This window comes from Theropithecus gelada, chromosome 6, assembly GCF_003255815.1.
Source record: "Theropithecus gelada isolate Dixy chromosome 6, Tgel_1.0, whole genome shotgun sequence".
In the NCBI taxonomy this organism is placed as follows: Eukaryota; Metazoa; Chordata; class Mammalia; order Primates; family Cercopithecidae; genus Theropithecus; species Theropithecus gelada.
The window spans coordinates 63,028,768-63,050,212 of NC_037673.1; the positions used below are offsets into that span (position 1 = coordinate 63,028,768).

General features: G+C 41.7%; 1 protein-coding gene across 2 annotated transcripts in view; it reads left to right on the top strand.

Moving 5' to 3' along the window:
* NLN (neurolysin) overlaps nt 1-21,445 on the top strand; it is a 103,739-nt gene that overhangs the window by 74,946 nt on the left and 7,348 nt on the right. For both annotated transcript variants that reach the window (XM_025388619.1, XM_025388620.1), the window contains 3 exons: nt 9,043-9,229; nt 9,563-9,691; nt 11,775-11,911. In XM_025388619.1, the coding sequence (XP_025244404.1) occupies nt 9,043-9,229; nt 9,563-9,691; nt 11,775-11,911 (453 nt within the window). The remainder of the gene's footprint in view (nt 1-9,042; nt 9,230-9,562; nt 9,692-11,774; nt 11,912-21,445) is intronic.

Sequence of the window (21,445 nt, forward strand, 5' to 3'; positions counted from 1 at the left end):
CAGAGGCAGGCGGATCATGAGGTCAGGAGATCAAGACCGTCCTGGCTAACACGGCGAAACCCCGTCTCTACTAAAAATACAAAAAATTAGCCAGGCATGGTGGTGGGCGCCTGTAGTCCCGGCTACTCAGGAGGCTGAGGCAGGAGAATGGCATGAACCCGGGAGGCGGAGCTTGCAGTGAGCCAAGATTCTGCCACTGCACTCCAGCCTGGGCAACAGAGCGAGACTCTGTCTCAGGAAAAAAAAAAAAAAGATAATAAAGAAAGCTGTCTTACTTATTTATTTATTTATTTATTTTGAGGTAAGGTCTCACTCTGTTGCCAGGCTGGAGTGCAGTGGCGTGATCATGGCTCACTGCAGCCTCAGCCTCTGCCTTCCAGGCTCAAGCGATCCTCCCATCTCAGACTCCTGAGTAGCTGAGACTACAGGAATGCGCCACCATGCCCAGATAATTTTTTTGTAGTTTTTGTAGAGACGGGGATTCACCACATTGCCCAGGCTGATCTTGAACCCCTGAGCTCAAGCAATTCTCCTGCCTCTGCCTCTCAAAGTGCTGGAATTACAGGCATGAGCCATCGTGCCTGGCCAAAATCGTGTATTTAGAAGACTATCTTCCTCTCAAGAACTTCTGACCAAACAGGAGTCTAAGTTTACATTGTTTTCTAGGCTTTTATTATCTAAATATTTCCTGCAGCAAAAAATGCCCTAAAATTCTTTGAAGTGTCAGCTACAAAAAATATTTCTTAATTAGATTATTTTATATGTTTTTTACCACTTTATGTGGGAAATACATTAGCATCAATAGTTGTCATGGCCCATAAGCAACTATTATCAACACCTTCAAATTGTTCGCATTGATAACTATATGAAGTACTTTTTTAGGATTCTTTGGATTATAGTTTAAAAACTGGGGAATGGTATTTGTTGGCTGGTCAACAGTGAGTAATGGTTCAGCACCCATGCTGTTTTGTATAAGATCCATTAGGCTGCTAGACTGTAAGTCTTACCCATGGTTTCTGTGTGGACATACACAGTGGCTGACTGTGCATTCCTTTCTCTTGAGAATTCAGTTGTTGCTGGAAATTGAGTTTTCAAATTTCGTAGGTTCTTTGTCCTCCTTTTTTGAAAAATATTTAAATGATGTTGTCCAAAGGGCTCACAGAGAAACAGCATGACCAACTTTCGGGAAATTAGTAAGCAGTAGGGTTATTTTTAGCTTTTTCTCCTTACAAACATTTCCTTTTGTTCTTTAGAAGACATTGTTGATCTTTCATTCATTTGCTGTGCTCTCTCCCCAGCTACAAAATGGCTTTTGAATAGAATAAGCCCTCTCTTCTGTACTCTGCATGACATAACTGTTTTTATTTTATTCAATTTTTCTCTAACTCATGAATTATTCATTTGTTTATGTTTTTTTCTGGATACTGAATACTCCCCTACACACACAAACACACACACACACATTTTTGTTGTCATTTGGAGTTGACTTCCTCCCTCATATGCAACTAATGACTGAAAAATCTTCATACAAGCAGGATATACAAAGTCTATATTTTTGTCAGTACATCGTATGGTAGTGGCTGATGGTGTGATTTGGCCTTTATTTGCTGTAAGTATCTATTTAAAAACCATCACCTTGAGAAAATTGTGCAGTAGTGTCACAGGATCCTTGGGGTGTCACATCACCAGCCAGAAACCTCTGTGACTAGTGGTGCCTTTGCCCAAGTTTTGCTTGGGCCCACTGGGCCAACTCAGCCTAGCAGGCTGCGCTCAGCTTGCACTACTGGCCTGGATCCCATGCCTGCCAAGGGCAAGTGGAGTGACGAGGGGTGCATGAGTGAGCAAGCTTAGGGTCCAACCACTGTACACAGCCAGGCATGCTGACTATGGCAGTGCAAACAGCTCCAGGTGCTGGCACAGGTGCTGAAGGCAAGGCTGCCTACAAGGCTGCAGCTGGACCAGGCGTACCACAAGCAGCTTTCACAGCTGGCACTGGGGAACACAGTGGTACCCAGAAGCTTAGAGACGCTGGGAACCACAGAGCCCAAAAGAAGATATCATAGCCCTGGCTCAGGGAGCTCCTGGGTCTGAGTTCTCTGAAGGGCCACAACTCTTCTCTCCTTGTTGCCCACAGCATGGCGAGCAAGGGGCATGTTTCAGTCCTGTTTGTGTTACAGCCCTTTAGGCCCCACCATTCGGCAGGTCCTGAGTTCCTGTCCCGTGCCCAGGAAGAAGGAGGTACACAAACAAGTGGAGAGTGAGCAAGGCAAAGAGGAGCTTTATTGAGCAAAATAACAGCTCAGAGAAGATGCACAATGGGTAGTTCCTGTCCACAACCAGGGTGTCCCAATGTGAGTGTTCAGCTATCAGCAGAGTAGACCCTGTAGTGGGTAGCTCCTCTCCACAGGCAGGTCATCTGTAGAGGGTTCAGCTTTCAGCAGAGAGGAGACCCTGGAGTGGCTAGCTCCTCTCCACAGCTGGCTGTCCCACTGTCTTTTCAGCTGTCAGCAGAGGAGACCCTGGAATGTGTAGCTCCTTTCCACAGCTGATCATCCTGATGTCTGCTCAGCTGTCAGCAGAGAGGAGACCCTGGAATGGGTAGCTCCTCTCTGCAGCTGGTTGTCCTGACATCAGCTCAAGTCTGGCTGAGTCCAGTGTTTTTATGGGCTTCAGAGGGGAGAATGTGCAGGCTGATTGGCCTATGGGTGGGCCCAAAAAAAGCACCTTAAGTTCCCACTCTGGTCCGCAGGACTGGCATCCTGGCCCCCAGCCTTCAGTCCTTCCCCGGTTTGAAGGTGGGGCTTCACCAGGGACCCACCCCTTTCTGCCCAGGAACCTGTCTGCCTGCTACCACTGTTTATGGTGCCCATGCTGTTCATGCAGAGGGGTGCCTGCAGGCCAGTGCCAAGCTGTGCTCAGTTCCCCCCTCAACTTCCCTCCCATGCTTGTCAGTGCCCAAAGTTCAGTAGGGGCTGAAGCAGCAGGGGGCTAGCATGTCAGTGCTGTCCTGAGCATACACACACTTGGCCAGGTTGTGACAGTGCCTGGGCTTGACCTCAGCTTTGCTCCAAGATCAGATCAGGTCCTGCTAATGGGTGGGGGGAGCTTCCTGGGACCCTGAGAGTGCAGAGATGCTTGGGTCCACAGCCATGGCTGGGTAGCTGCAGCTACACCCAGGAGGGTGGGGCTCCTGCCTCCTCCAAGCCCCTAAGAATACAGGGATGCTCAGGTCTGCATCCATGGCTTAGGCAACTTCAGCTGTGCCCAGGAGGTCAGGGCTCCTGCCTGCTCCTGGCCCCCAAGAGCACAGGCATACTTGGGTCAGCAGCTACGCCCAGGAGGGGAGGCTCTTGCCCTGCCAACTCAGAAGGGGGAAGGACTTCTGCCTGTTCCTGGCTCCTGCCAGCCGCATGGAGCACACAGCCCTAGCCACGCTTCCCCTACTGCAGCCAAGATGGGCCACCACTGACATCAGTAGTATTGGAGAATCCCAGGTTCAGGACAGATGTTACAAAGGCTGGTCTTTACACTTCAGCTTCATGTTTGATCTTTGAAAAATCTTCCAGTATAAAGAAGTAGTCAAATTTCTAAGGAAGCACACTGAAAACTCACTTTAACTCTTCACATAAAGGAGGGTTTGATATAAGACTTGTATTTTAGATCCCATCCAAAAGGATTTAGTCATTTTGTAATATCATCATTTAGCCTTTTTTTTGTCATTTTACTGTAAGATAAGGAGACAGTTAGCATTTGTGGTTAAGATTGTGGGTTATGAAGTCAGACTGCCTGGTTTCAAATTGAAGTTACATCATTAATCTCTGTATGCCTTAGTTTCCTTATCTCGAAAAGGGAGATAATAGTTCATACAATTATTTTGGGATTTAAATCAGATAATCCATGTAAAGAGCCCATGATATAAGCACACCTCATTTTATTGTCCTTCACTTTATTGTACTTTAGATACTATGTTTTTTACAAACTGAAGATTTATGTCAACCATGCTTTAAGCAAGTGTGTTAGTGCTGTTTTTCCAACAGCATGTGCTTACTTCATGTCTCTGTTCACATTTTGGGATTCTCACAATATTTCAGACTTTTTTCTTTGTTTTTGATGGAGTCACACCCTGTTTCCCAGGTTGGAGTCCAGTGGTACAGTTTCAGCTCACTGCAACCTCCGCCTCCCGGGTTCAAGTGATCTGCTGTTTCAGCCTCCTAAGTAGCTGGGATTACAGGTGCATACCACCACTCCCAACTAATTTTTTTTTTTTTTTTTTTTTTTTTTTGTATTTTTAGTAGACATGGGTTTCACCATGCGGGCCAAGCTGATCTTGAACTCCTGTCCTCAAATGATCTGCCTGCCTGCCTACCTCAGCCTCCCAAAGTGCTGGGATTACAGGTGTGAGCTACCACACCTGGACAACTTTTTCATTGTTATTATATCTGTTACGGTGATCTGTGATCAGTGATTTCCTTTTTTATTACATAGAGACAGGGTCTTGCCATGTTGCCTAGGCAAGTCTGTCAGTGCTATTTTTCCAACAGAATGTGCTCACTTCGTGTCTCTATGTCACATTTTTGTAATTCTCACAGTATTTCAGACTTTTCCATTATTATTATATCTGTTATTGTGACCAGCAATCCTTGATATTACTATTGCAATTGTTTTGAGGTGCCACAAATCATGCTCTTATAAGACAGCGAACTCAATTGATGAATGTTATATGTGTACTGACTGCTCCACCGAGCCATTTCTCACCCCCTCCTTTGGCCTCCTATTCTCTGAGACTCAACAATGTTGAAATTAGATTAGTCAATAACCCTACAATGACCTATAAGTGTTCAAGTGAAAGGAAGAGTCATAAATCTTTTGCTTTAAATCAAAAGCTAGAAATGATCAAGCTTCATGAGGGAGGCATGTCAAAAGATGAGATAGGCCTCTTGTGCCAGTCAGTCAAGTTATGAAACAAAGGAAAAGTTCTTGAACATTATTAAAAGTGCTACTCCAGTGAACACACAAATAATAAGAAAGCAAAATAGACTTGTTGCTGATTGGAGAAAGTTTCAGTGGTCTGGATAGAAGATGCAACCCGCTACAACATTCCCTTAAGCCAAAGTCTAATCCAGAGCAAGACCCTAACTCCCATTCTATGAAGGCTGAGAGAAGTGACGAAACTGTAGAAGAGAAGTTGGAAGGTAGCAGAGGTTGGTTCCTGAGGTTCAAAGAAAGAAGCTGTTTCCATAGCATTAAAGTGCAAGGTGAAGCAGCAATTGTTGATTTAGAAGCTGTGGCAAGTTAACCAGAAGATCTAGTTAAGATCATTGATGAAGGTGGCTATACTAAATGACAGATTTTCCATGTAGATGAAATAGCCTTCTATTGGAAGAGGATGCCGTCTAGGACTTTCAGGAATGCTAGAGAGGAGATGTCAATGCCTGGCTTGAAGGCTTCAAAGGACAGGCTGACTCTCCTCTTAGGGACTAATGCAACTGGTGACTTGAAGTTGAAGCCAATGCTTATTTACCATTCTGAAAATTCTAGAGTCCTTAAGAATTATGCTGAATCCACTTTACCTGTGCCCTGTAAATGAAACCACAAAGGCTGGATGACAACACATCTGTTTACAGCATGGCTTACTGACTATTTTAAGCCACTGTTGAGAGCTACTGCTCAAAAACAAAAGATTCCTTTCAAAATATTACTGCTCCTTGACAAAGTACCTGGTCACACAAGAGCTTGGATGGAGATGTTCAAGGAGATGATGTTGTTTTCATGCCTGCTAACAGAACAGCCATTCTGCTGCCCATGGATCAAGGAGTAATTTCAACTTTCAAGTCTTATTATACAAGAAATGCATTTCATAAGACTACAGCTGCCGTAGATAGTAATTTATCTGAGGGATCTGGGCAAAGTACATTGACAACCTTCTGGAAAGGATTCACCATTCCAAATGCCGTTAAGAACGTGCATGATTCATGGGAAGAGATCAAAATTTCAACATTAACAGAAATTTGGAAGAAATTGATTTCAACCCTCATAGATGACTTTGAGGAAGGGATTCAAGACCTCAGTGGAGGAAGGAACTGCAGATATGGTAGAAGCAGCAGGACAACTAAAATTAGAAGTAGAACCTGAAGATGTGACTGAATTGCTGCCATCTCATGATAAAACTTAAAGAGATGAGGAGTTGCTTCTTAAGGATGAGCAACGAAAGTGACTTCTTGATATGCAGTCTACTCCTGGTGAAGATGCTATGAATGTCAATGAAATGACCACAAAGGATTTAGAATATTACATAAACTTAGTTGGTAAAGCAGTGGCAGGTATTAAGATACTTGACTCGTTTTGAAAGACGTTCTATTGTGGGTGAAATGCTATCTAACAGCATCGCATGCTACCAAGAAATCTTCATGAAAGGAAGAGTCCATTGATATGGCAAACTGCATCTTTGTCTTATTTTAAGAAATGGCGGCTGGGTGCGGTGCCTCACTCCTGTAATCGCAGCACTTTGGGAGGCCGAGGCGGGCGGATCACCTCAGGTCAGGAGTTCAAGACCAGTCTGGCCAACATGGTGAAACTCCATCTCTACTAAAAGTACAAAAAGTAGCTGGGCATGGTGGCACCCACCTGTAGTCCCAGCTACTAGGGAGGCTAAGGCAGGAGGATCGCTTGAACCCAGGAGGTGGACGTTACAGTGAGCCAAGATCGTGCCACTGCACTCCAGCCTGGGCAACAGAGCAAGACCCTGTCTCAAAAAAAAAAAAAAAGAAAAGAAAAAAGAAATTGCCACAGCCATGCCAACCTTCCATAACTACCACCCTGATCAGTTGACACCCTGATTGTAACTACCACCGTGATCAGTCAGCAGCCATCAACATTGATGGAGGCAAGACCCTCCACCGGCAAAAAGATTACAGCTTGCCGAAGGCTCAGATGACCATTGGCATTTTTTAACATATAAGGTATATACATGGTTTTTGTGGGTGTTTTTGGTTTTGATTTTGGGGTTTTTTTGTTTTTGTTTTTGTTTGTTTTTCTTTTTTTGAAACAGAGTCTCACTCTGTCACCCAGGCTGGAATGCAGTGGTACTATCTTGGCTCACTGCAACCTCCACCTCCCAGGTTCAAGCAACTCTCCTGCCTCAGCCTCCTGAGTAGCTGGGATTACAGGTGCCCACCACCATGGCTGGCTAATTTTTGTATTTTTAGTAGAGACAGGGTTTCATCATGTTGGCCAGGCTGGCTTGAACTCCTGACCTCAGATGATCCACCCACCTTGGCCTCTCAGAGTGCTGGGATTACAGGCATGAGTCACTGCACCCAGCCATGTACACTGTTTTTTAGACAATTCTTTTGAACAGTTAATAGACTAGAGTATAATGTACATTTATAGACTTTTGTCTGCAATGGGAAATCAAAAAGTTTGTGTGACTCACTTTATTGTGATATTCACTTCATTGCAGTGGTCTGGAACTAAATCCACAGTATCTCTAAGGTATGCCTGTAATGCCTGACATAGGAAAGTCTCAACAGATGTTAGCTATTATTATTGCATAAGATTGTTTTATTTATGATATAGGATGTAATCTTAGAATATCATATACCATAATGAGACAAAATATTCAATTTCTGGGGACCCTTACCTCTTTCCCTGCAAGAAGTTTTTTATTGGGATATCCTCAATAGAGGTGGCCTAATTCCACAACCAGTGAATTTACTTATCCTTGCCCCTTTAGTATTTGCATCTCTTCATATCTAGAATTGGCACAATTATAATGAGAAATCAAGCAAAACATTTTTTTGCATAAAGAGAGGAAGGCAGAATGTGAGATGGCGTTGACATCTGTGCCTCTGCCCTGGGCCAAAAAGCAGAGTGGGTATTTGCTGCTGATTCGGCACCCCATCTGCTGCGTTCTCTGGTGGTTACATGCCTCTTCCCTTTCCCCTCTGTTTGGAGCCCCAGGGATGATGAAGTCAGGGAGAGAAGGTTGGAATGTAATGCTTCAGAGGAGAAAAACAGGACAGAGGTTCAGGGAAAGACAACAGAATGAGGAGCCCCATTCTGCAGATGACCCAGTAGGATAAATGCTAAGTCTTCTCTGCCAATGGCAGTTTTACAACTGTTTGAAGGACTGTGTGAAGGTTAAAAACACTAGCCTGTTTTAGTGAATCTCCGTTCTTCTGCTTGAGAGCTTTTCTGACGTCTGACTCAAGAATTTACTAAACTTGGTTTCATTAAACTCTTTGTAAACCTCTTGTTTTTTTAACTCTTAGCTCAGGCCTTCAGAATAAGTCCTTTATTTTTACCAGGAGTGCTCTAACTTTTGAATACATCCGTTGTTTCTCTTTTCCTATAGCATATAACTCACTCCACTTGCCAATTAATTTACAAACCTAACTCCTACTAAAGCAGCTTCTTATTTTAAGGTAACATTGTCTACCTGATCTGAGAGGTAGAAATCTGAGTTTCTATAACATGGTAATCTTAGAACCACTCGTTTAAAGTTTAAAATGCAAAGCATCGCACACTCAAAGTCTATAGTGCTGTGATTGAACTGTTTAATTAATTTTGGTTAAAACCTAAGTAGTTAAGCAACAGAGTGATGAGTGCCCAGAAAGGCATGGATTGAGTAAACAAAAGTAAGCAATTGAAAGGAGGAGCTAGGGAGAAATTGCTTGTTTAATGGATCTCTTCATTTTTAATGGAAAATTCTTTAAAAATATTTTTCCTTTCAAAGCTTAAGGCTTGTTTTTAGCTTAGACTGATAGTATTTTTCAGTTATGATTTTCTGATGATTGTCCCAACTTTGTCTACAGTTCAAAGGAATGAAATTATTACTGTAATATAGAGTATTTGGGGGTTATTTTTCACACTGCTCAGCTGCTGTATTTTATTTTGACTTGACTATGAGGTTATTCTAACCCCTCATTCAAAAGGGACAGTTGAGTCTAATTCTGCCTTAAGTTTTCATGACTCTTAATAATTATTCATTGCATATGTACTTTTCATTCAGTTCTTTAAAAAAATTCTCTGTTTGCTTTCTAGACTGATTTTGCACGATTTAGCGGAACAAATGTAGAAACTGACTTTGTAGAGGTGCCATCGCAAATGCTTGAAAATTGGGTGTGGGACATCGATTCCCTCCGAAGATTATCAAAACATTATAAAGACGGAAGCCCTATTTCAGATGATCTGCTTGAAAAACTTGTTGCTTCTAGACTGGTCAACACAGGTATGACTTATAATTTTAAAAAGGAAAATAAATTAGAATCTCTTAATGCAGAATTGCTGTCACCTCCTTCTGTAGAACTTATTTTCATTTTAAATGGTATCCCAACTGCTAGTATAGGGAGTGACGAACATTAAATATATTGGAGTTGGAAACCCTGGAATTTTGTCTAAGGCAAAAAACCACATCTCCTTTTAAATCTTAAGTAGAATGAGATGTCCTGCTCCCATTTTGTGAGTACTACTGGAATCTGTTTTTGGAATCTACAGTCTTGTGATAATAGAACACACAGTTCTGTCTTCTCCAAAACATGCCCAAACATTCTTATGTTATTAGGTCTTCTGACCCTGCGCCAGATTGTTTTGAGCAAAGTTGATCAGTCTCTTCATACCAACACATCACTGGATGCTGCAAGTGAATACGCCAAATACTGCTCAGAAATATTAGGAGTTGCAGCTACTCCAGGTATGTAACTACTACGAACTGAGTTCATTTCCCTGTGAAGCACAGGGCATTCTCCTCACATGGCAGGGGAGATGGAGTTTGTCAGACAGATTACCTAATTGTTTCTGATTTCTGTAATCAGGCCATGACTTTCAGATAAGCATACTATGTCCTTATGAGTTATCCCGTCCAAATGCGCTTGAAGGAAAGGTGGCTCCAGATCTGCAGCATTTTAGTGTAATCAGGCGTGAGCAGTTGGCCTCCGCCCCAGAGCTGGGAGAGCCGTTCATGTTGGCAGCACACTGTCAGCTCCTCCCTCCCTGTATGCATCATGACTTCCCTGTGATTTTCAGGAAGAAATTGGCAGAAGGGGAAGTTTTTTAATTTTTTTTTCTTTGCATATAGTATTTTGTTTATTTTTTCCATCCCCTCAAGCATTTATCCTTTGTGTTACATACAATCCACTTAAACTCTTTTAGTTATTTTTAAATGTACAATTAAATTATTGACTGTAGTCATCCTGTTACGCTATCAAGAAGGGACATTTTTAGGCCTGGCATGGTGGCTCATGCCTGTAATCCCGCACTTGGGGAGGCTGAGGCGGGAAGATCACTTGAGCTCAGGAGTTCGAGACCAGCCTAGGCAATAAAGGCAAAACCCGTCTCTACAAAAAATACAAAAATTAGCCAGGTGTGGTGGTGTATGCCTATAGTCCTAGCTACCCGGGAGGCCGAGTTGAGAGGATCACCTGAGCCTGGGGAGGTTAAGCCTGCAGTGAGCCATGATCGCACCACTGCACTCCAGCCTGGGTGACACAGTGAGACCCTGTCTCAAAAAAAATAAAGGGTATTTTGCAGGAGAAGTATGAACTTCACCTTGTTTCTGGTACTGAGGTCAGTTAAAGCATTTGACTAGCAGTTTGTAACCTGAGATTTATGGGACTCATGCATGGGCGGGTTTATATTTGTATGTATATGTTTTAAGCCAATATATAGTTGTGCTTTTATGTGTAGTTGGTAAGGTGGATTTTTTTTCACTAAGGAAATTGTTATTAAAATGAGTCAGCCACATTTACAGAGAAAATAAAGATAAGAATGGTCAGTTGAGTCATTCTAGGCTCCCCACATAGTAAGCCATAGCGCACCTTTGTGTCACAAGCCTTTGTGTAGCAAGTATGTTTTTAAATGTACAATTAAATTATTATTGACTATCAGTCATCCTGTTATGCTATCAAGAAGGGGCATTTTTAGGCCTGGCATGGTGGCTCACGCCTGTAATCCCAGCACTTCGGGAGGCCGAGGCGGGAAGATCACTTGAGTTCAGGATTTTTGACAAAATCCTATATAAAGTAGCCCTACAGGTAGATCGAATTGGTGAAGAGTTCTTTTTCAGGCTAGGCACGGTGGCTCAAGCCTGTAATCCCAACACTTTGGGAGGCCAGGGTGGGCAGATCACTTGAGGTCAGAATTTCGAGACCAGCCTGACCAAAGTGGTGAAACCCTGTCTCCACTAAAAATACAAAAATTAGCCAGCGTGGTGGCATGTACCTGTAACCCCAGCTACTCGGGAGGCTGAGGCAGGAGAATCCCTTAAACCTGGTTTGCTGAGGTTGCATTGAGCCAAGATCTCACCACTGTACTCCAGCTTGGGCGACAGAGTGAGACTGTCTCAAAAAAAAAAAGTTCTTTTTCAGTAATTATCAACCTAAAATAAGTGCAACTCTGAGACATTTTAGATATAAAGAGGTGTGGCAAAGAGTAGGGTTAATACTATTTTTCAAGACATACGTGTTTAAGGGATAAGAAAGGACTGATTTCAGTTCTAAAACACTGAGCTATCTGATGGGTGTGGACAAAGCCGCTGAAACTATCGTTAGGCATTCCAGAGCTTGGAGCCGAAACCAGCTCTGAGGCTGAGCCATTGAGAGATGTTTATAAACATCTTGGCCAAGAGGACACATAAGCCCAAGGAGTACTAGAGGTGAGATGATATCATTCATTCTCTCCTCCCACAGCTGGGCTCCCCAGAGGGAAACCTTAGCTAGCTGTTAACCTGATCATTAACGTTTGCAATCACATTGAGTGAAATGTATCTTTTTTTAAAGGCACAAATATGCCAGCTACTTTTGGACATTTGGCAGGGGGATACGATGGCCAATATTATGGATATCTTTGGAGTGAAGTATTTTCCATGGACATGTTTTACAGCTGTTTTAAAAAAGAAGGGATAATGAATCCAGAGGTATAGTATTATTTTTCTCCTTTTATTAATTTTGTAATTGCTCCTTCCCCTTTAACTCCTAGTGTAAAATGTTGATCATACCTAGATTTAACTGTAAGAGGCTTGGTAACAGCTTTTACCTCTGAGGCCTTGCATCTTTCAAATCATCGTACATCATTAAGTTGCAGTATGTAAGTGATTAATTCTACAGCTTAAAAAGAAAAAGTAGCATATTTTCTTGCTTGTTAACATTCCAATATGTTACATAATTAAAAATTCAAAGCTTTGTTTATGGTTTTGAGAATCTATAACTGCTAGTTTTGACATGTACCGTACAATGTTTTAGTTTTATAGGAGGTTGGGACAGAAAGGTAAACTCCTTCCTGATGTAAATGGTTTCCCTGTGTTTTGATATTCTCTACACACTTTGTGCACTCTCTGTGGGAGACGCCCTTTTTCTGTGGCTGGCATGCCCCACCCACTACATAGTTTGTGACCTTTGTCACAAAGTTGCTTCATTAACCTGAGCCATTACTTTCCGTGTGCAGTGAATTGACTGCCAGGTAGCTGCCAGACAAATCTTCCTGATTTACAGCCCCCAATCTCCATTCTCACTGAAGTCTCATCCGTCAGATTATTTCCAAGGCTGATGCATTTTCCAGTGTATGTTTTTAAATTGTTTGATTCAGAAATTAGAACAAATTATCAAAATCAGGCTCTCTGTGCTTATTTCAGCCAATTGATTTGTTCTCCAAATGTTTTTTCTAGATTGCATAGTACCTTACACATATGTATTGAAATACATTGATGTGATTTAGATCACCATTCCCTCCCCATCTTCCTCCTGAAATAACATCGCTAAGGTACCCATACTTCATTATTTTGAAGCATTTCGTCTCCCATCCCACCCCACCCAATCTGTTAAGTCCTTGCAATTCTTTTCCCATTACCTGGCCAACCCATTTACAAAGGTCAACTACTGACTATTGTTCTCACAGACATACCTACTCCTGCATGACCTTCAACCAGGACCCATCCCTTAATGCCTCCACCATAGAGATGGTGCCCTTAGGACTCAAAGTGTTCTGGGGAAGATTGTATGACTCCACTGACCTGCCCAACTGCAAAGTCATGCTCTCTAGACTGAACTGGACCCCAGTGCCCTCTGTGGTCCAAGTCCATTCCCCTTATTGATTTCCCTCCAAGTCCCTACCACCTCTCTCCTCTGTCAGCAGATGATCTCTCCTCTTTATTAAGAAAATTAAGATCATTGAAGCTGGCTGCAGTGGCTCACACCTGTAATCCCAGAACTTTGGGAGGCTGAGGTGGGAGGATCACTCGAGTCCAGGAATTTGAGACCAACTTATTCGATATAGCAAGACCTCGTCTCTACAAAAAATAAACAAAATTAGCCAGGTGTGGTGGTAGAAGCCTATAGCCCCAGTTACTCTGGAGGCTAAGATGGGAGACTTGCTCGAGCCCAGGAGGGATGGAAGCTGCAGTAAGCCGAGATCATGCCACTGCACTCCAGCCTGAATGACAGAGTGAGACCCTGTCTCAAGAAAAAAATCATTGAGAATGAGTACCTTCATCTTTCTTTCTCTGAACTTCAATACTTATCTTATTTTCTCCTGTCTCAGAGGAGATGTGTCTAGCTCCAAGAGTTCCTGGTTTGCTGTCTTGGAAAAAAAACTTGCTACTGACTCTGATAACCCCAGTCAGTACTACTGCTCTGTTCTTTTCATAGCCTAATTTCTTGGTATAAGAAGTCTTTGCAAACCTCTCTTTCCTTGCTTTTGCCCCCACCAACAGAATTGGAAAGTTACCCTTCCTCCATAGTTACCACTGATGACCCAGTTACCAACTCCAAAGGCCCTCATCCTTCTTCTTTACTTCCTGCTTCTTGTTATTCCTCTCTCTCTTCACAGCCCTCAGCACGACAATCAAACCCTTTGTTACTTCCCAGTACTCCCTGTGTGTTGACAAGTTTATGTGTTCCCTTAGGTCTCTCCACCTTCACAAATGTATTGGTTCTTTTTTGTTAACCTAAAATATATGCCTCCTTCATGTGTACATCTCAAAAATTCCAGCACTCTTAAAGGTCTCACTCGTGTGACCACATGTTCAAGAAGTCTTTGAGATTATCAAAAACCAGAAGTGATCTTTCCATCCTTTGAACATACAAGTGGACTTGGAGGAGTGGACTAAGCCTTCCCCGTCACCTCCTCGGGGCTGCCACTATGTGACCACATACCTAGTCCCTTCTCCCATTACCTTTTCTCTTCTCTTTTGGAGAACTGTCCCCTAAAACAAATAAAAATTAAAAATCAAAAAATAAAAATAAAAAATGAAAAATAGGCTAGTTTTTAAAGAAAAACAAAAGACAAAAAAAAAGTGGTCTTGGGCATGGAAGAAGGGCTTCACTAAGCTTTTATTATGTCCGGATTATTTAATGTAACTATTACCAAGTGAAAAAACATCATATTATAAAATATTTTATACCATAGAATACAATGTTGATTTTAAAGTGTGTTTTAAAAAAAAAAAAAAAAAGCACATCAAAATGTTGATGATTATCTTTGGGGATAGTTTATGAGTAATTATTAATTTTTTCTGTACTTTCCTGGAGCTTTTCACTATTTTTACATATACATAGATTGTTTTAGAAGCCAGAAACAATGTTTCAAAGAGAAAAATTCTAACTAGGTAAAGGTACAGTTATGACATCTTACTGGCAGTCATTGGTGAGGATTCCTGGTGTTAAGTGTACACTGCCTCTCCCAGCTAGGCCTTCGCCATCACCTCCTCTGTGCTTGCCCTCATGTGACCACATACCCAGAACCCTCTATCATTACCTTTTCTCTTCCGGTTGTCAAGGTAGCAGCCAGATTACTGATCCCTGTGGTTCCAAGGAACTTGCAAGTGTAATAGAAGCAGTTCCTGCCATTAGGCTTCTCTGTACTTCCTCTTATTCTCAAGCTTCACAGTTTGGCAGACAACCATACTACTCTTATTTAGACAAAGGTGCTGAGTTGAACTTAGAGAAAGCATCATCCCAACAACTTGGAGTTAAAACTTGTGATGTGAAAAACAATTTTCAGTGTTACTAAAATTCTGGATTCAGCAGTGCTGTGTGTTATTAGATGTCTTAAGCCATAAGGCTGGTGTTAATTCCTTCCTTTACACTTTTTCCTTTCCTTTCAAATGCTCTGAGTATCATGGCACTTCCTGCTCCTCTGCTGTCACAGCAAGAATGGACCTGGCTCCAAAAACCAAGAAGAATCCCTTGGCCCTCACCTTCACACCCTTTGCAGATACTGAAAGATGGTTCTTAAGCAGCCATTTTATTCCCTCATACAATGTACTATTTGGGGTTTTTTGTTGGTGGGGGGGGTGTTCTTTAAAAAAAAAAGACACAAATATTTGCTCTAAAATAACACTTGCCTTACAAAACACAGCTACCCAGTTATTAAAAATTAATGCTTTGGGACAACAATCCTAGTCTACAAAAAACAGATCGTTCTTATAGCTATGTGTGATGAAGACAAGAAGAAATTCTTTTGTTATCCCAAAGCATTAATTTTTAGTAACTGAGTACTTGTATTTTGTAAGGCGAGTGTTATTTTAGAGCAAATATTTGTTTTAAAAAGAAAAGAGGAAGAAGAACTCCCCCCACAAAAGCAATATACATCACGGAATACCTTGCAGCCATGAAAAAGAACAAGATCTGAAGCCAGAAGGTAGAGGTTGCAGTGAGCCGAGATTGCACCATTGCACTCCAGCCTGCACAACAACAGCGAAACTCCATCTAAAAAAAAAAAAAAAAAAGAACAAGATCATGTCCTCTCTAGGGACATGGATGGAGCTGGAGGCCATTACCCTTAGCAAACTAACACAGGAATCAAAAACCGCATACCGCATGTTCTCACTTACAAGTGGGAGCTAAATGATGTGAACACATAGACACGTAGAGGAGAACAGCACACACTGTGGCCTTTTGGAGGGTGAAGGATGGGAGGAAGGAGAAGATCAGGAAAAATAACTAATTGGTACTAGCTTTAATACCTGGATAATGAAATAACCTGTACAACAAACCCCCATGACACAAGTTTGCCTGTGTAACAAACCTGCACTCATACCCCTGAACTTAAAAGTTAAAAAAAGAAACAGAAAAATACTTCTTCAGACCAGTACACCATACATTACTTATTTTGTGCCATAACCACAGAGTGTTATTAGCCAACACTGAGAAAGATGGCATTACCTGGAGTCATTCGAGACTCTGTGCATTTGCTTTAGTTTCACATGTCAGTGAGTGGTTGCTTCAGACACATAGACAGGATAAAAATATTAATTTTTAATGGTATAAAGGAATACTTCATTGATCTGAAGTCATGGGAATCAGAGCAATCAAAATATATCCTGCAGACTTTGTTGTCTCACCCTGCCTAATGTGTGTGTGGGTCACTTTGAGAAGATAGCGGGATGGCCCTTCAAAGCATCAGTGCCTGCTATTGTTAGTCCCCAGGCACTAGAGAGGCTGGGAGCTGAGAAACCACATATTGTTGACGTTATTGGTTATGCAATAGAGAGGACTGTGTCCAGGCCTTCTCTCTGTAACCTGCTGCCATCCTGCAAACTCCAGGGTCTGCTCTGGGGGCCATTTCAGATCTTGGCAAGTAGAACTATAGAAAGTAGCAGTAGAATATATTAGGGTGTAGTTTTCATTCTGTTTTGAGGGCTCTAACTGAGTGCTTACCTATAATAGCCTAAAACTTTGCTACCTCTGGTTTTATCTATAGTTTTTAAAATGTTATTCTTCATAGTAAATAGACATCACATCTTAACTGTTTAATTGCTTTGTTATATATTACCTAAAGTACTTTTTTCTCAGTGAACATGAAGTTGTCTCATTGTCAGACATACTTTTCACTTTTCTGACTGTTCTCTTAAATAATTATGGAGTGGAACTGCTTGGGATTAACGCTTTTCCAGGAAGCTCTCTCGAAGGGCTTTAAGGTCACCAAATGTGAATTCAGAATCCAGCAGCTAATCATAGGTTGAAAGAATGGGGGCATTTTAACTAAGGCCATTTCTTTTTATAAGGCAACTTCACTGTGGGAAAATTTTCTAAGAGGTAATAGACATTGTGAATTCAAAGGCAATTATATTGTTAAGCTACTATTATCTTCCTCCTCTTTTGCATTTGGAGAAATTGCTAAGCTTTGTTTCTTCCATCAGAGGAGGAGAAATACGAACAAGTATCACTTCTGAAAGAAATACTGAGAAAGTCAAGAGAGTAAGTGTAACTATTTCAGTTTGTAATGCCATAAAGAAGGAGCTACATCTTACATACAATAATAGCCACAGAAACATGAAGAGTCTTGGTTAAACATGACAAAGAATCACTTGATAGAGAATCTATAATACAAAGCTAAGGATCCCAGTGCTTGAAACAGAATCCTAGGCCCAATTCTTCCTATAACGTGTTGCTAAAAGAGAATATGAAAAGAGAATGTCCTCTCCAGAAGGTTTTTACAAATGGCTTTAATTCTTTTCTCTGTCTCAGCTCTCCTGATGTACCACCTAACAGTTGATTTTTCTTATAACTGAACCTTTTCTGGTAGCCTCAGGTTTTGCCTGACTTGAGGGACAAAGGAAGGAATTCGAATTGATTTCCAGCCTACTTCTTGAATATTTACAAGGCCAGGCCTTCTAAATCTTGAATCCCAAGCAGCTGGAAGCAGTTTTTCTTCCTTTGTGCTCTTACAGCCCTTCTTTGTTTGCTCTTAGCATCCCAATAATCTGCCTGGTTAATTGTCTATTTCTTTATCTTCTCTGATAGATCAGAATACTCTTGTAAAAGGAACTATTTTATTCAGCATTGGGTTCCCTTCTCTGCTTCACAACTATTTATTTTAATTTAATTACTGTTTTATATATTTGTGCCTCTTTGGACCTGACTGATGGTTTTCCCCATCCGCTTCCACTTCTCTACCCCCCATACATACTCCTACCCAGGGTGTTTTTCCTTTGGATCTGCTCCCTCCCTGTAAAGGTTTACCCCTCTATCCTCACCAATCAGTAAGGTTTCCAGAAGGCCTCTTCTAATCAGACAGCAATTCCTACTACTATTCTTGTCTCTCTCTCTATCAGCACCAGTTTTGTTCTCTCCCTCCTTTGTTGTTGTCAAAGCAGTTCCTTTTTTAATTTTTGTCCATTCAAGATCTCCCCACCCTCACAGAAAACAAACGGTGTGCTCTTGGGAGGGAGTTACGGGCTATGGAAGGAGAAGGTTCAAAGTCCAGCTTTAAAGCAGGCTGGTGAGCTTGTCAGGTGCCTGATCGTCATCACCCGTCCTTGGCTGGTCACTCTCTGCCCTGATGACTGTCACTCAGTGTAGGAAGGAGACAGCTCTGACTGCACTCCCCAGAGTCATCCATGCTGGGAAGGATGGAGGAGGGGTGGAAAGTTAGTGAGAGCCTGCATGTGCTGCTGCAGAGATGCCCAAGATAGCAGGTGACCCCATCTGTTTCCCATTTATATATTCTCATTGCTGATAAATGATGGACATCCTTCATTTAGGTAATTATTATTGCTATTAAGATATTACCTGAAAGGGTGCATGTTATTGGATACAATGAGTGCCTGAATGCCTTATCTCTCCCACTTAATATTTCTACTGAATTATGCATTCTATTTCTTATTAATAGTGGAAATGAAGTTCCTTATGCCTTTCTTTAGCTTTATTAGGTGACAGAACTAATTTTGAAGAAACGCCACACCAGGAATGCATTTGTTTCCCTGAACTGTATATACATCACTGAGCTGGGTCAGTGGGAAAGGAAAGAGAGGAGAGGGAAGGAGGAAAGGAGATGGGAGGAGGAGAGGTTTATTGATTACCGCTATATGCCAGATATTATGCCAGGGAGCAAACAGAATACTGAAATCACCTCCTCTAACTGCCCAGAAACTGAGTGAGATAGGCATATTCCCATTTGACAGATGAGGAAATCAAGGCCCCAGGTCACATAGCTAAAGATTGAGCCAAGATTCAAACCTGGGCCTGACTCTGGAGTTCCTGATCTTGCTTCAGAAATCATCACTGTTAGAGAAGACTTGCATAGTTGCCAAAAGATACATGCTAATCTTCTAGGATTAAAAAAGCCACAGAGGTGGATGACACTGGTTTTCCTTCATAGGAAAGCTCTGGTTTTTACTGTATGCAGATCTTCCTGAAGGATGTTTCTAACATGAAAAATGTTAGCAGTTGTCTTAGAGCTTCTCTTCTTGATTTCCTTACAGTTACAGTTTCTTTATAAACAAAGTATTAACAGAACAACTCAGGGCAAAGACTCCCTCCACCTGTGGCATATGTCTCCCAGACCAGGTTCTCTCACACAAAGAGCCTGGTACCCCCCAAAACACACACATTCACTTAACTGGTTTTTTTCTTAAGTAAAGGAAGATCCTGTTACCAAAATGACTCTTAAACTCTTCTCAAAACTTCATTGCAAAGGAAATGAAACTATTAAAAGACCATTGCTCTGTAATTCAGGAAATTGAATCAACTTGTTTGGAGCCATAGGCAGAGGAAGATTTGAGCTGTACTGAGCCACATATTGTGAGACAAAACAGTGCCCTGCTCTGAAATGATTTTACCATTCATGAGCTGTCTCTTTACAACACCATGGAACTCCTCAAATGCCTCCTTTACTACCTAAAATTACAGTTCTCTGCACAAAATGAAAATACTTTGTCAGATGTTCACATTTGGAGTGATTTTTTAAAACTTTCGTTTCGATTTTCCTTAATGTTTCTATACTTGTCAAATGCATATGTCTTTTTAAGAAATGAAAGACACATGATACATAGATCTTGAGCTTGAAGAATTTCTGCAGATGAAATACTGATGATTGAGATTGGGTGATAGGTTCATGAGAGCTCCTTATACTGTTGTCTCTACTATTAGTATGTATTTTAAGTTTTTCATAATAAAATGTTTAAAATATTTTTGTAATTCTGCAGAAAAATTTAACTCCCATTGTCTGCGTTCTTCCTGTGCTGCTCTACCCAGGGCGCACAGTCTTTCTAGCTCCAGCCACTCAGTTAACACTAGTCAGATTTAGGCGTGGTGAGCAAAGAAAGGAAGGGAAGGGAGGTAAATCGTGGTTGGGCTCATAAGCCATGATATGCTCCTTCTTAGCTCAGTTAACGGCCATGACAAGCACAGCCATCACTCACATTTTAGATTCGAGATTGCTGCTGTAGCAGTAATGAATTGCTGCAGAACAGGCAAGACATGACGTGTTTTTGTTTGTTTGTCTGTTTGTTTTCCCGAAAGCTGATTGAAGGCTGGGCGCAGTGGCTCACACCTATAATCCCAGCACTTCGGGAGGCCGAGGCAGGCAGGTCACTTGAGGCCAGAAGTTAGAGACCAGCCTGGCCAACATCGCAAAACCCCATATTTACTAAAAATACAAAAAAATTAGCCGGGTATGGTGGTGCACTCCTGTAATCTCAGTTACTCGGGAGGCTGAGGCATAAGAATCGCTTGACCCTGGGAGGCAGATGTTGCAGTAACCCGAAACTGTGCCACTGCACTCCAGCCTGGACAACAGAATGAGACTCTGTCTCAAAAAAAAAAAAAAGAAAAGAAAAGAAAAGGCAGAGGCAGAGGCAGGGGCAGGGGCCAGGGGCCAGGGCCCGGGGGCGGAAAGGGAAGGGAGCTAATTGAATCTAGCTTCAAGCCCTGGTCATCAGTTTTGGGAAGTTCGATATCAGTGACTGAACGCCTTCTCCTAAGAAAATGGCTTTAAAACTTGGAAATAAGGCAACAAGACTGCTGTGTACCTTTTTAATATCAAACTAGAACACTGTGTAACAAGCCCTCCTAAAGACTATTTTATGCTCTGGGCACTAGACCTGTCCAGTGTGGTAGCCACGTGTGGCTGTTGAGCACTTGAAATGAGGTTAAGTACAACCGAAGAACTGAATTGAGATGCACCGTAAGTGTAGAAAACACCCTGGATTTTGAGCCCTTACAACAACAGCAACAAGTCTCCATAATGTGGATATTGACACATGTTGAAATGATACTATTGTGGATATAGTGGTTTAAGTAAAATAGTAACATTAATTTTACCTATTTGCTTCTTTAACTTAAAAAAATGTGGTTAGTAGAAAGTTTAAAGTTACATATGTGCTTCATATTATGTTTCTGTTGGACAGTGCAGCCCTAGAGTTTCTGAGAAGGTAACTTTGACTAGTTATTTACTCCTGATTAGAGTCCAGACTGTGAAGTTACATGTTAGCCTGTAGATGATTAATAAGCTGCAAATGATTTCTATTTACAGCCAAATGTAACCCCAAAAGTTTGTATTCTTATGGCCCTAGGACATAAATCGTTTTGTGTCTAACTTGGTAGATTTCATCCATGTTTTATTTTCCTTAACAGTTTGACTAAATTTACCTCTGATGGTTGTACCAATCAAAATCTTGTTATAAGACAGAGCTGGAAATTCTCTAGCTCTTCTTGTACTAAGTCCTGTTGAT